At 34.5% G+C, this 14,333-nt stretch overlaps 1 protein-coding gene across 1 annotated transcript in view; it reads left to right on the plus strand.

Annotated features, from left to right (window-relative positions):
* The window catches only part of CFAP54 (cilia and flagella associated protein 54), a 102,864-nt gene that overhangs the window by 78,734 nt on the left and 9,797 nt on the right, over positions 1–14,333 (plus strand). Inside the window, exons 54-64 of the mRNA XM_041409744.1 lie at positions 576–675; positions 2,002–2,140; positions 3,064–3,221; positions 3,417–3,602; positions 4,799–4,925; positions 5,315–5,467; positions 6,515–6,623; positions 9,141–9,228; positions 9,981–10,070; positions 10,588–10,729; positions 12,841–13,044. Coding sequence (XP_041265678.1) covers positions 576–675; positions 2,002–2,140; positions 3,064–3,221; positions 3,417–3,602; positions 4,799–4,925; positions 5,315–5,467; positions 6,515–6,623; positions 9,141–9,228; positions 9,981–10,070; positions 10,588–10,729; positions 12,841–13,044 — 1,496 coding nt within the window. The remainder of the gene's footprint in view (positions 1–575; positions 676–2,001; positions 2,141–3,063; positions 3,222–3,416; positions 3,603–4,798; positions 4,926–5,314; positions 5,468–6,514; positions 6,624–9,140; positions 9,229–9,980; positions 10,071–10,587; positions 10,730–12,840; positions 13,045–14,333) is intronic.

Here is a 14,333-nt window from a genome sequence, read left to right on the forward strand (position 1 = left end):
CTGATTTGACTAGATCTACAAGTTGGACTTGACAATCTTAGAGGTCTTTGCCAGGCAAAATGATTCTATGACTCTGTGTGTAACTGAAAATTACAATGGAGTTCTGTTTTGATTGCTCCAACAGAATATGATATATTTGAGCTTATATGCTATTGATCAAATAATAGAATCATTGAGCTCATCAAGTCCAACCATCAACCCAGCATCACCACTGTGACCCCTAAACCACTAAATTGTATCACCCAGATGCCTCTTAAACTCCTCCAGGCACGGTGACTCCACCACGAACCTGGGCAACCTATTCCAATGCCTAACCACCCTAACAGTGAAATATTATCAGGTTATGTCTGTTATTGGCAAAATTTATTCTCTTAGTGCTCTTCTGTCACTTTCATAATGCAATGCCTACAAATTCGGAAAATAGTTTGAGTGTAACCATGTTTTACTGAAGAAAAAATTGGTAACTGGTGATTTACATCTCTGGCATAGTAAAAAATGAAGTTATCTACACTAATAAAATCATAAAGTGGAAAACATAATTAGTATTTTTAAAATAATATTGCTCTATACCACAGTGTTGCTTTGGCTTTCTCTGCAATTCGACTTCTCCAAGATGCAAAAGTTTTTTGCGTGGATGTGGCACATTTCCAAGAAAAGGATGAAAGGGAGTGTTTGGTATGTGTGGGTATTTGTTTTAAACTTATCTTTCTCTGTATATGAATCTTTTTTGTATTACATGTTGAGTGATTTTCATAATATTAGAACATAGCAGTCATTTGTATTATGTGGTAACCATTAACCTGGGGAAAAGATGATCTTTGACATGCTTCAGATACCTGCTTGCTTAAGGTGTGCTCATTGTGTCTATAATAATCATTATAATTTATATGAGGTTAGAAATTACAGTTTTTATTTCTATTACTCTCAAATGGCAGCACTGAAAATCTTTTGTTTAAAACCCCTCAAGCAAAAAGGAAGTGAAAAAAATAGCTATCAGCTGAAAATCTTGTATTATCCAGTTAAGGTGCTTTAGATTTTCTGATTGAAAACTGAATTCTCTTTCAAAGAGCCAGATGGACCATTTCACATCATTGTTGTGTTCCACATGGAGCAAGATTTCAGCTGACTTCTGTTGTCCAATATCAGGGATTCTGACCTCTGCTTTGGAAATCAAGTTGGTCACACACCACACAGTCAGTCTTGAGTGCACAGTGAGTCAAATTGACTCACATGGACAAGCAACACTGTTTATGTCACATATCAGGGGCTCCTGTCTCTCTGCACCTGCTCCTCTCTTTTCTTAGGATGGTCCTGTAGCCAGTAACTGAGCTATAGATATTTTTTCCTCATTTGTATAGATGCAAATCAGTCATGATGATTTTTTTGTATGAGTTAAATGCAAGTGGTGCATTATCCAGTGTTTGCGTGCTGAAGCAAATAGTAGAACATGGAGTGTAGAATTTTAGCAATAGAAAGAGTTTTTAAAATATATGAAGATAGCACAAGGAGTTGAGCTGAGAATTCTCGCTAACACTTGTACTACTACATTACACTCAACAGAAACATAAAAAACTAGAAATTTCTTTCTAGTCATTATTGAGATACCAGAAATTGATACTGATGTCCTCTAAAATTAGACTTTCATGTGGCTCAGAAGTTTGTGTAATCTTCCTGTTTGAGGGGAATATAATCAAAACTCTTAGAATTATTCTTCATAATAAATATAGTATATAGATATATTTATGGAGTCTCACATAAAAAGTGGTTTAATATTCAATGCTAAAAATTATTTTATATCTATTAAAATTTAAAAAATAAATTGCCTCCTCTTATTACAAATATATGTATCTAACCTTCAAATAAACTTCTGTTTAAAATGTTACTATTATTTGTAATATATTTGTAATAATTTATTTTAGACTGGTGCTGCCCTGTTGCCTCGTTTGTGGTAAAGTATGTTACTCAGACAGTAACATTTTTCTTGCTTTTGGGACTTAATAGGACTCCACCATGGAAGTTGTTTCACTCCCTCCCCAGGTAACAGCCCAAGGGCACGTGAATGTACATTTGTGGCTGAGGTGTCGAGCAATGTTAGTGACTGCACTCGTGACACAGATACATGGTGTTGGTGGCATGAAAGGTACTACACTTTCTTGCTTTAGATTTTGGGGTTATAATGGGCAAATGAGCCTATACAGACACAATTCTTATTCATCGTTAAAAAATACTGACATTAAGTCTGGGACTGTATTATCACTGAACAATTATTTTATTACATTCATCCAATCCAATAAGGAAAATATATTTATGAGCACATTCTCTCCTAGAACATGAAACCAGAAAGTATTATATTAATTTTCATTTAATAGTCATTACCTTTTGATAACTGTGCCTAAAATTTCAAATGTTCTAGTGTAATTAAGAAAGTATGGTCATTTTAAAAAGTGCTGTTGCTGAGTGCTTCTGATTTTAAAAGCCTCAAATATTTTTAGTTTTCTTTATCTCCAATAAATGAAATATCCCTACATAGCTCCTAAAAATGTTCCAGGTTGTTTTTTAAGGATTTAAGAGAGCGATTGCAAAATACATTTTTTGAAGTTTGGTTATGAATAAAATGTTTTTTATTCCTTGGTTCTGTGAACAACTCTGACACTCACTTAAGTACCAAAATCAGTCTAAGTCTGTTGCCAAACTCTTACTTAATTATTTCTGGATAATTTCTCTGCAGGCTGTTTACTATTTTGCAGTTTTAACTGAAATCAGATTTTTGGATAAGCAGAACAGATCTCAAATACCTTAATATTTATGTTGGTGGCTTGCATTAAAAGCATGCATTTGGATGAACTTACATCTAGAAACTGTTTAGAAGCTGTTTAGAAACGAAGTGATTTTTCTTTCTTTTAAAAGTAAATTTGACACAAAATTGATGACATGGTGCACATGCATATGGAATAATGTCATGTTTTCTGTAACTTCTTAGTGTAGAAATACTTAAGAAAGGTAGAACACACAATGAAGTATTTTCTATTGTATTTTTGCTCTTCATATGTTCTCTCCTTTTAGGAAATGATGTAGCTGAGCGCAGAAGTGTGATAAAAGAAGTAATATTAGAGGCAGAAGCCTTTGGTGATGTTGAGACTCAGGCTGAAATGATGCTGCAAGCTGCTATTCTTGACCTGCAAGAAAAACGTCCCGTGGCAGACATTAAACTTCTTTTGCAGGTTTGAACACAAAGGAAAAACTGTTCACTTTTCTTTGACTAATTTTTTGTGTAGTCAGGACAGCTGATGGCAGCATTAAATAAGTTTGAAATAGTGCCTCTAAAATTGATTTTTTTTTCACTTTGTGTGCTTTGTCCTCATAAATAGAGAGGAATATAGTAACTACTTTGGTTTATGTTGTCTGTGTCCAAACAGAGTATCATCGGTTTACTCCAAGAAGATACATTTATTTCCCTGCCAGCTTCTTTGACTCTTGTGAAAAGCATGCTTCTGCTGGCAGACATACTGTCACGGCAAATAGTAGAGGACTCAGAACATTGCTCTTCTGCAGTGGAACCATTTAACTTGCTTGTTGTGGCACACAAGTTTACCATTAAAGCAGTGAGTACATGTCGGTGCATTTCCAAATCCTTCCAACAGCCTGAATTATTCATCTTGGAAGCTATTTTATCAGTTATTAAGTGATCAGTTGAGTTTTAAATACATTGGAATAATGTGAAGAAGTCTTTCATTTTACCAAACTCTTTATCCATACTCATTATGCATGTTCACATATGAAGTCTGGTGTTTTGACAGAATTTAAAAATATTGAATAGTTGCAAAATACACATCCAGATGTTAAAAAATAAATAGGTAGTTTGACTTTTGAGGAGATGCAGAACACACTTTTCCCATTTGCAATGAGGGATGTGTTCAAACTCAACACCTCAGGGAGAATGCAGATCTCATTAAATTCCTAACTCTTAAGCATCCAAGAATTTAGCTTTGTGTCTTAGAATAATTTGAATCAGGACAATCTATTTAAAGTAGCATGATATTTTAGGTTGATGGATTGTTACAATTGGTATGAAGAAATAATTTCCATGTAAAAATTTAAATTTGTAATTAAAAAAATAAATCTAAAGACATGAACTTTGTGAGAGCACTAAACCATTTACCTATTTGGGATCCAAAACCAGGCATTTTTATCTGAACTTGGTACAGGTTACAGAGGAAAGTTTTTAGATCAAACTCTTTCCTCATATTTTCTAAAATGGAAGTTTAATCCACCAAAATATTTATTTCCCTAAGCAGTAAAGAATCATATGATTCACTTCAGACTCAAACTTCCAACTGTGAGACTTGCTAACCTTCAAGTGACTTGACACTTTACAATGTCTCCCCATTGTCTTATCTCCATGAATGAAAGGTTTGACTGGCCCCTACATGCTAATTTCTTTTTCTTTTCTGGCCTTTGCTGGATGTCAGATTTCTTTGTAGAAATGACAGTTTCTTGCCAGGGCTTGGGTTACTTGTGAGATCTATTTCTAAAAGACTGATTTTAGTGAGTTTTCTTTTAAAAACCAAAGTCTAACATTACTAAGTTCAATCAAGAATTCATTAAAATTGTTTGTTTGCATCACAAGACTCTTCTGCAAGACAAGTACACACTAAAGTAAAGGAATTCAGGAATATTGAATCCTTTTCTAGTGCTCTTTCCAAGACATTTCAGTTTCTCAATACCTAACTTACTTTCTCAAACTGCTATTTAATTTGCTGTCTGCAACTTGATTTTACTGAGCATGCTCTTTTCATAGATTTTTGATTGTGGTGAATCCATTGAAAGGCAAGGAGAAGACAGCACATTGACTTGCCTGGTCTTACCCACGAAGAATATCTACCTGCCACATATTAACTTGCTAGCCCTAGTCAAAATGAAAATTGGTAAGAAAAACACAACTCATTATTATTTTTAAATGTTAGTAAATTTTCACTCATATTTTATGAATGGGTTGATTGGTGTAGCTTGGGCTTCTTTTGTGTGGCCTAGGTAAACCTCAATGGCATGATAGTGAACACTATTATAGCTTTGTATTTATATGTATCAGTCACTTGAATTTTTGAGAATTGGATAGTAACAGTAAATATGTAGCAGCATTTCTTCTCAGGAATTAGCTTATTTTTGCTATCTGCTAAATAATTTACAAATAACTGTTTAATTTTTTTCTTCAGGTAATATGTAGCAGCATTTCTTGTCAGGAATTAGCTTATTTTTGCATAAATTGGCTGTCTGCTAAATAATTTACAAATAACTGTTTAATTTTTTTCTTCAGGATACACATTAGCTGAAAAATTAGCTTCTACAGCTGCAAGACATCCCTTGCAATGGCTACATGCTCTCAGGCATTTAGAATCAGCATTGAATCTTTGCAGAGCAGCTGCAACAAAAAAAATAGATATGGAAGCTGAAATTCTTTTTCAGATAGGTAAATAAACCCCTGTTTGTACATCCCAAGTGCCATCCTGGGAAATGTTATGCATGGTGTCTCTGAAAATGGAGACATTTTACTGTAAAACTAGAATAAGTTTGGACATATCTCAGTGTCTCTAGATGCAAATCTTTCTCCTGTGTTTAGTGCCACACCACAGGAGTTCAGGATGCATTATTCTACAAATAATTTCAAAACTGAATTAGAACTACTTTCATCTGTATGTTATCAGGGATCCAAGGGTGTGGCCAACAAGATTAAGAACATTATGTTATGCACCAGGAAGTATTGGTTTATGAGGACCCCAGCCTGAAAAACATTGAAGACTTTGTAATGTTTCTCTTAAAGTGCCATTTTTTGGAGTTAACACTATAAAAGAAAATGTGACAGTGTAAATAATCTCCTGTTACTGCAGAGGCTGAGAACTCCAAGTTGTGCAGTATTGAACGTGCTTCCAATCAGGATGCAGCACAACATGCAAATCCCGTCGGTGAAAAAAGTTTACTCATTTTGGTCTTTTAGCTGTTCTTGAGCAAAAACAATGCTATTCATTATTTCTACTGCCAGACAAAATGCATGTTCACATAAGAACCTCTTGCTTCACTTTCGCAGAAAGGTACTGCCATCACAGAAGATGCTGCCAACAGACTCTTCTGTTACAGCAAGCTGGCTGCGTTTGTCCTGTGGGATGTGCCCAGCACAACACGAGCCTGGGGGCCACTCTGTGTGTGCAGCTCAGCACAGAACAGGCCTGTGCCTGCTCATTACCTCCTCACATACCGTGCTCTGCTAGCTGGGATCGGGAAATGTTAGGGGTCATTGTGATTCCCAAGTTCGGTTATTTCAGCTACTCTGTGAAGAGAACTGTTATACAAGCATTGTGCATTACCTTTTAAACAAACTGGAAAAGATCTTCCTTAACAGCGGGAGAATATATCATGTATTGTGTTGTTTAACTTTTCTGGAGGGAAAAAGATTGGGTGGGTCTTACAGAAGAAAAATTATAAACATCTTGAAAATCTACTTTCTGTATTTCTTTCTAAGGTAAGGTAGAACGCCAGATAACTGAAAGAGGCAATAACAAGTCATCTCAAGCTGTTGAAACCCTGTTGGAAGCTATTAAGCTCAGCCAGCAACATGGTCAAAAATATGAGTAAGAATCTAGCTATATAACTTTGAAAAGAATTTAAATCATACATGAATATAATTTTTAAACAGTTTTTTGAGATTTAGTCTGGGACTCCTGTTATGGAGTATCTTTTATGTTTTATTTCAGTAGAGAAGAGCTAGTGGATATTTATTCTCTTATTTAAAATAAATGATAAGAACAATTAAAAGCATTTTTTAATGCTACACAAAAATTACAGCTTTCTGTTCTATTTCCAAATTTGTGCCCTATCTGTCAACACTGAGAACAGAGCTATCAATTAAACAGGAGGTTTATTCATATTTCAGAATATGAGCTATGGTCTGCCCCCTTCCAGATAACAGAAATCCAGCTTGAAAAGGTTACCAGCCAGAAATAGTCAGAAGAGCAGAGGCAGAAGGAGCGTAGGAAATGTGTTTGTAACAGATATCAGGACAGTGACTTTGGCATTAGTTATCAGCCTAGAAGATGCCTGAAGAGCTGAGCCAAGACAGCCAATAAATTCTGTCAAGCAGCTCTGATACATTGGACTTTAGTTTTTTGTTTCTTGACCAGTCTAAATGAATAATGTGCCACATCTAGTTAGAGACAGTGTAAAGGCAGCAATTTACCTCGCTTGTTTGGGTATTCTGTTACTTAAGTTAATGAACCAGAACTCTGAATGTAGAAGTAGTAGCATAGTAATAAACCTCAGCAAGCAGCCAGCATGATGGAAGATGGTGCAGAAATGGACTGTGGTGAAGTTTTGCAAGTTTAATTTGCTACACTCTCATTTAATTTGCTACCATCTTTCTAAAAGAATGTACAGCGACATCAACGGACCATGGCTTTCTTGTTTTAGAGAACTTAACATCCTGGTCACATTTATACAAGCCCTGTGATATCTGTGGTATTATTTAATTAAAGTTGTTTCTTGATGTCTCACATCCTTTTTTCTTAGCAAGACTAGAAATTTAACTAAATTGTTGCCAACCAAGTGTAGAATTTGCCATCTTTTCAGCTAGTTTGCTCAGTCTTTAACTGTGCAGTACTCTGACTTTTGTATTTTGCTTTACACAAATTGTACTAAAGCTGGAATTTATTTTACCATATAAACAACCAGCTCTGTGCAATATGTGTCTGCCCAGAATAGTAACGATGTGAGCAGGAGTTTGTTGCTATGCTTGGGGAGGTTAATTCATAAGTGAGATTGGAAGAAATCTGCAGAGCCAGGGGGAATCTGCATAAGAAGACAGTTATAAACCTATTGGGAACAGAAACGTTGGAGAAATTCTCCAGGTATAGTGATTTTCAGCAGGTTGAGGGGAATAATTCTGCCTCTCTGCTCTGATATGATGAAATCCTTCATGGAGTACTGCACGTAACTCTGGAGTTCTCAGCACAGGAGAGACATCAGCCTGTTGGAGTGGGTCCAGCAGAGTCCCACAAAAATTACGAGAGGCTGGAAAACCTCTCCTGTGAGAAAAGGCTGAGAGAATTGGAATTTTTCAGCCTGGAGAAGAAAAGGTTTCAGGGTGACATTTTGGCAGCCTTTCAGTACTTAAAAGGGGCTTATAGGATGGAGATAGTTTCTAATAGTGCTTGGAGTGAGTAATGTTTTTAAACCAAAAGAGGGTAGATTCAGACTAGATATTAGGAAGAAATTTTTTACAATGGTGATTCACTGGAATAGGTTGCCAGGAGAGGTGATAAATGCCCTGTACCTCAAAACATTCAAGATAAGGTTGAAGGGTGCTCTGAGCAACCTGATCTGGTTGAAGGTGTCCCTGCTGCTTGCAGGGGAGTGGGACTAGATGACCTTTAAAGGCCCCTTCCAACCCAAACTATTCTATGATTCTATTATTTTTGCTTAGTTTACAATACTACTGTAAAAATCACTGAAAAGAGATGGAGAGTGGGAATAGGTGAGCACAATACTACTGTAAAAATCACTGAAAAGAGATGGAGAGTGGGAATAGGTGAAGATGTTCTGGTACAGAACTCAAAACTAAGAAGGTTAGTATCTGAGCCCAGTTAGGAAACATAAGGCTGGTTTGGTCACTGTTGGTATCTTTGCTGATTATCGGGAGAGTTTGACTGGGGACACAATTTGATTGATATCTAAATTCAGCTACCTATGTTTCAGGGAAACCAGGGCAATGGATAAATGCCTTAACTTGAGCAAGGAAGACAAACAGTACAAGAAGATCATTTCCCTTGCAGAATTAGGGTTTCCTTACTAAAAATTAGCAATTTATTTATGGAATATTTGTTTCAAATAATGAAAACTATATTTGATGTACTGTTAAATGAAGGTGTTATTTGTTAAGCACACCACAGCGATGTGTGACTTTAAAACAGGAACCCATGGATTTCTGAATTCCTGAATTTCTGACAGAAGTTGCACTTAAAGTAGATTATGGGGGCTGGATGAATGATTTATTTGGTGAGGTATCTAGCTAGTCCTATGCAGGAGACAGATTTTATCACTGTAATGCTTATTTTGATATTTAAACTGATTATTCTGTGTGCTGTTTCTTACAGGTTAATCAGATGGTCGTACCTTGAAATAGCACTATTATATTTATATTTTGCTGAAAATATTGAGGATGAATCAGAAACAGATAATTCAGTACCTTCCAAATCAAGTGTATGTTTTCTATCTTTTGGACAGTTGCCCCTTCAAAACAGGAAATATGTATTGTGCCATATTATTATTTGCAGTGACTTATACATCATACTGATACTAAAAATCCTTCTAGAAAAATCACATAAAGAAATCATATAATAGAATTTGATCTTGTTTGATGTTATCTCTCACATTTATTGCATTGAATGATAATATTTTAAATATTTTTCTATATAAAATAGGAAGAAACAGAACCAGCAGTGTTTTCATTTCCCATTATGTACAAATTAATTTATACCTTGGAAAATGTACTTAAAATTCAAACCTGTTTTTTTAAATGCTAACTTCATCAAATCTCAAATTTTCTTACAAATATGAATGACAGCATGAGAAATAGAAGTGTCTTTAACCACATGAAAGTTCCTGTGAGCCATAGATGGAAAGCAAAATGTGTAATATAAGAGAAAAGAGATAATTAAGATTCTAAAAAAGGGACTATGATAGCAACACTGTATACAGTAGTGACCACAGTATAAGCTGCTCTGAAAAACTTTTTCCAGGAGCAGCCAATTAGTATGCTCTGGATTTTTTTTTTTATTATTTTTAGCAATTAATGCATGCATTTACATTCAATGCCAGTTTTTACAACTTACAAATAAAACAATTACTTTATAAATTGGAGGACTTTGTTCTATGTTTAGAATGTATTTTACTTTAATATATTTGTAATCCTGATTCTGGTATATAATTTTTAGACCTCTTCTGTAGCTCGTTCCTCTGAGGAGGCTATGAAATCAGAAGTCTACAAAGCACAAGCCTGGGTTGCAATAAGAGCAGCTTCACAGGTTGGTGCAATATTCTGAAGAGACAATATTTTATTTTTTTTACATTTCATCTTATTCTACTTACACAAGCAAATAAGGCTGTGCAAACAAGAGTGTTAAGGTTTCCTGAAGTTTCTGGCATAGTTCTTGTTTAATAAAATTAAAATGGACACTGAATAATACATTTAATCTTTCTTGGACAGATATGACTGTGTTTGCCTTAACTTTGATTCAGTGCAAATAAAACGGCACATGACCTGATATGTGTGCACATGTATTTGACATGTGGACAGACATCAGTTGCATCCAGATGAGGATATCTGGTTTGAAATCACTATGTAGTAATTAAGCTGTCAGCAGTGATTATTTATTTTGATAGAATGTGTACCTTATCAGAAAGAAATAGAATATTTTCTTAACTTTTAAAAATATAGTATGTTGAATAATTAATTTTTTGTCATCTTCCTACTCTAAGATATTGACATCTATATGAACTTTATAGTGAATAAGTCCTGAATAAAATAAATGTTATTTTTAGGTCAGTGAAGCTGTGCTTGCTTCTCAGCTGTTAATTGGAATGAAGAGTGTTAAAGAACAGAACATGAAGGATGAAGTGCAACAAAAAATCCCAGAATTTGCTTCTATGGATCTTTGTTCTTCCTACAGAGATTTCATATCTGGTATTCCTTTATACCTAGTAATATCAGAAAATTAATAAAGAATGATCTATATATGCCATGTAATATAGTAATACATTGAATATCTAGTTTTAATTTATGAAAAATTATATACCAGTTTTGTAAAGTAAAAGCAAAAAGTCTCATCATGCATAGCAATGCAAAATATTAAGTAGAGACTTCATAGATCATTAAATATCAGCCTGTGCATGTGTTCAATATGTTAAGAAAATTTCATTGTTTGCATACTGTGGCTCAGAAAGAGTGCACATACTGCCATAATTTTGGAAAAGCAGATGGTCCTTTATTACAGACATATAAAGTAGATATTGGCCTCCCTATCAGTCATCACTGCTGGTTTTTTTTTTTCCTCCAAACATTGACTTATAACTGATGTTTTTCCCTAGGTGTATTAGCTTTCCCTTGGAGAGTTTCAGTTTTGCTCTTGATTTTGCAGAGAGATGTTGGTGTTGGATAGCTTCTCTCACAGCATCATCCCCCAAAAAACCCAACCCAACCAATGAAATAAAAACAAAATCACAAACAACAAAACTCACCAAAACTGACAAACTGAAACTCTTGCAAAGTGTTCTGTCTGTGTACTGTATTCTAAAAGTCAAAGTCAGTAAAAGAAAATTTTCACTGTCTTTCCAGTACAATGGATTATTATGTAGATATGCTTCCACTAGCTTGGTAGAACTTTTCCTGGTTTATTTCTAAATTATGCATTTATTTTTCAGCTAAAGGAGTTGATGAAATGGAAGTTTTTCATCTAAAAAAAACCTCAGCAGTGAAACTAGGAATGCTGAGATAATGACTGCTAGATGTTATGTAAACACTAAGGCAAAATATTCATGTTTATTTTTAAACAAGGAACCATTAATTTAGTGATAAAATTTTGGTTCAGTGACTTAATTTCAATTATCCCAAGTGACTGACAACGACTGAATTGCGCTGCCTGATAGGTGCTGGCAAAGCTGAGCCACGTCTGCACACTGTACAGTGTTTAAACATATGTGTTTTGATTGGTTTATGAAAACAAGTGTTGTATGCTAAGACTTTCCATCTGATTGTTTTGTACTAGCTCCATTTGCTTATAATTACAGATAATTTCTTTCTTTTAGCAAATCCAACAGGTGTTTCTCCTGATAGTTCTGTTAGCCAATACCAAGAATAATAGAAAATGTAGAAAAGCAATAGTAGGCAAAAATACAAAAATGTAAATTCAAATGTAAATTCTCAGCATAGCACACGAAATATCTTCTGTAAAACTCTTGGTAAAAAACATATTTAAATTTTCATATATAAGAAAATATGGCCATTTTGACATTGACAGTGAAATGTCAGGAATAACAGAGACATTCAGATTTTATAGAAGCACTCATAATTATTGTCTGGAAGTTTACTGTTAGGAATCACTCTAACAATGTTTGTTCGATTTGGAGTGAGAAACAGAGCTCAAGAATTGTGCTTTTGAAAGAGCCATGTACTAATACAGTGAAAACCAGTATTGAATGTAAGCACTGATGCAGTGATATCTGTACTGATAATTTTTTCCTCTTTCTGCATAAGTATAACTTTTAGGCAGCGCAAAAGAAAATATTATCTTTTGTTTTATTTCATAGTTAAGAGCGTATTTCATTGAAAATGAGCTTAATATCTAAAATGGATGAAGGATTAAAACTAACTATGAATACTTCAGAGTACCTGACTCTTCTGATTTTGGGTCAACATAACTGAGAAGTTCAGCTGTCTCAGTTATGATTGATGACTCCTTGTGTTGTTTCCATTTAGTAAATAACTAGTGTAGAAATAATGGTTGCATATTCATATTCAGAGAGAGAGAGTGCACCTTGCTCTCTACTCCTTTTGAATTTCTTGCAAGGATTAATAAGATTCCTGCCCATGATCTGAGAAACAATCTTCAACTAATTTTAAGGCTATTTGCTATTTCAACTCTTATTAAAAAATAGTAAAAATCATTTTTGTTGTATGAAAAATATAAGCAGTTTCACAAGTTATACTTCTAGTTACAGATTAATCAGTTCCAACACAATGCAGAAATAGCTTTTGAATTCCAACCATTTCGTGTGAGTTCTTGAACTCTTATTGGATTGCAGATGGATACAATGTTGTCTCTGAAACTCCCGAAGTATCCTCTCCTGAAAACAAGGAAATCACAGAAGACTGTCAGAATCAAAGTGAAGTAACAGAAAGTCTTGTCACCAAGGCCAGCCAGAAGAAAGAAACAATAACATGGGTTCTCATGATTCGCTACCACAATCATATGAAAAGAATTTATAACACAAACTTATTTGGTATGCATTTTTAATTCCTTCTAGAAAACTGCTATAGGTGAGATACTGTTCTTTGGGGCAAACAGTGTCAGATTTAAAGGCTGTCATCTAAAAAAGCCTAATTTTTAGTTCCTTTGAATTATATAAATGCAAAAAAAAAAAAAAAGAAAAAAAGGAAATCCAGATTTACGTCAGTTTACACATGCTGCAAGTGAATATATTCCTACCTTTCTTCATAGTTGTTCATAAGCCTCCACAATACAAGGAGGGCCTCCCTCAAAACTTGTCATTAATTGTTATTGTCAATAGTTATTACTTAATTGTTATTATCTTAATTATTATTACTATATCTGAAGTATTTCTAAAAAATTGATAATCTATATTTATTTTTAGTTGTATAAAAATCAAGCTTAAGTCACATCATAAATAAATCTTCAATTTGGGGTTCTGTTTTGGAGACCTGACTGTAGGGTAAATTGGAAGGCTGAGCATTATTACATGCGTTTTGACTGAAACCCCAGATGTGATTTGCAAGCTTGGGTTATTTCACTGCAAATAGAACATGGTAATAGATAGGACCTTTCAAACAGACTAATAATCCCTTAATTGCAAGGCCTTAATACTGTGCACCTACATGTGATGGCCAGCTTTTGGATTTACAAGTGCTGACCCAATAGGTGAGAACATTGTGCATGTAGGTGTTGTTTAGAGAGAAACCTAGCAACTCTGAAAATAACAGTTCCAGAGAGGACTGGGTTTTCTCCCTGCAACATCAAATGAAACTATTCTGGCTCACCACTGAACTGTAAGGAAGGTATCTAGAATTAGGTGTCAAAATGTGCAATCTCAGCTTTAGTTACCTGTTGGGGAGCCTAGGGGGAACCTCAGCTGATCAGCCCCTAGCTGTCTAAACTCGGGTCTTAAGAGCTCTTAAAGCTTATTTTGACTGTGTTGAATAAATATGTGTTTATTCTAGTGGGTGCTTAGGCCTCTAGAGAACATACTGATGCTTACACTTCAAATTTAAGTACCTACACCTCAAAATTACGCCTCCCATTTGATGCTACTTTATAATGTCTGGAGAGAGTTTGTTTCATTATCTGATCACTGGTGAAAAATTACAAATAGCATAAGCTAGTAATATTTAAGGGCAATCAGTATAATTGTTGGAAATGCATTTATGTGATATTGAATCTATTTACATATTTTATGATGCTTTCAAAATTTATGAATATAGTGTATATGTAGTAATTTGACATTTTAATGGCAAATAATGATGTAATTTTTAAAATCTCTTTAAAAACTGCCCC

This window comes from Onychostruthus taczanowskii, unplaced genomic scaffold (assembly GCF_017590055.1).
Source record: "Onychostruthus taczanowskii isolate IOZ18803 unplaced genomic scaffold, ASM1759005v1 scaffold31, whole genome shotgun sequence".
Classification (NCBI taxonomy): Eukaryota; Metazoa; Chordata; class Aves; order Passeriformes; family Passeridae; genus Onychostruthus; species Onychostruthus taczanowskii.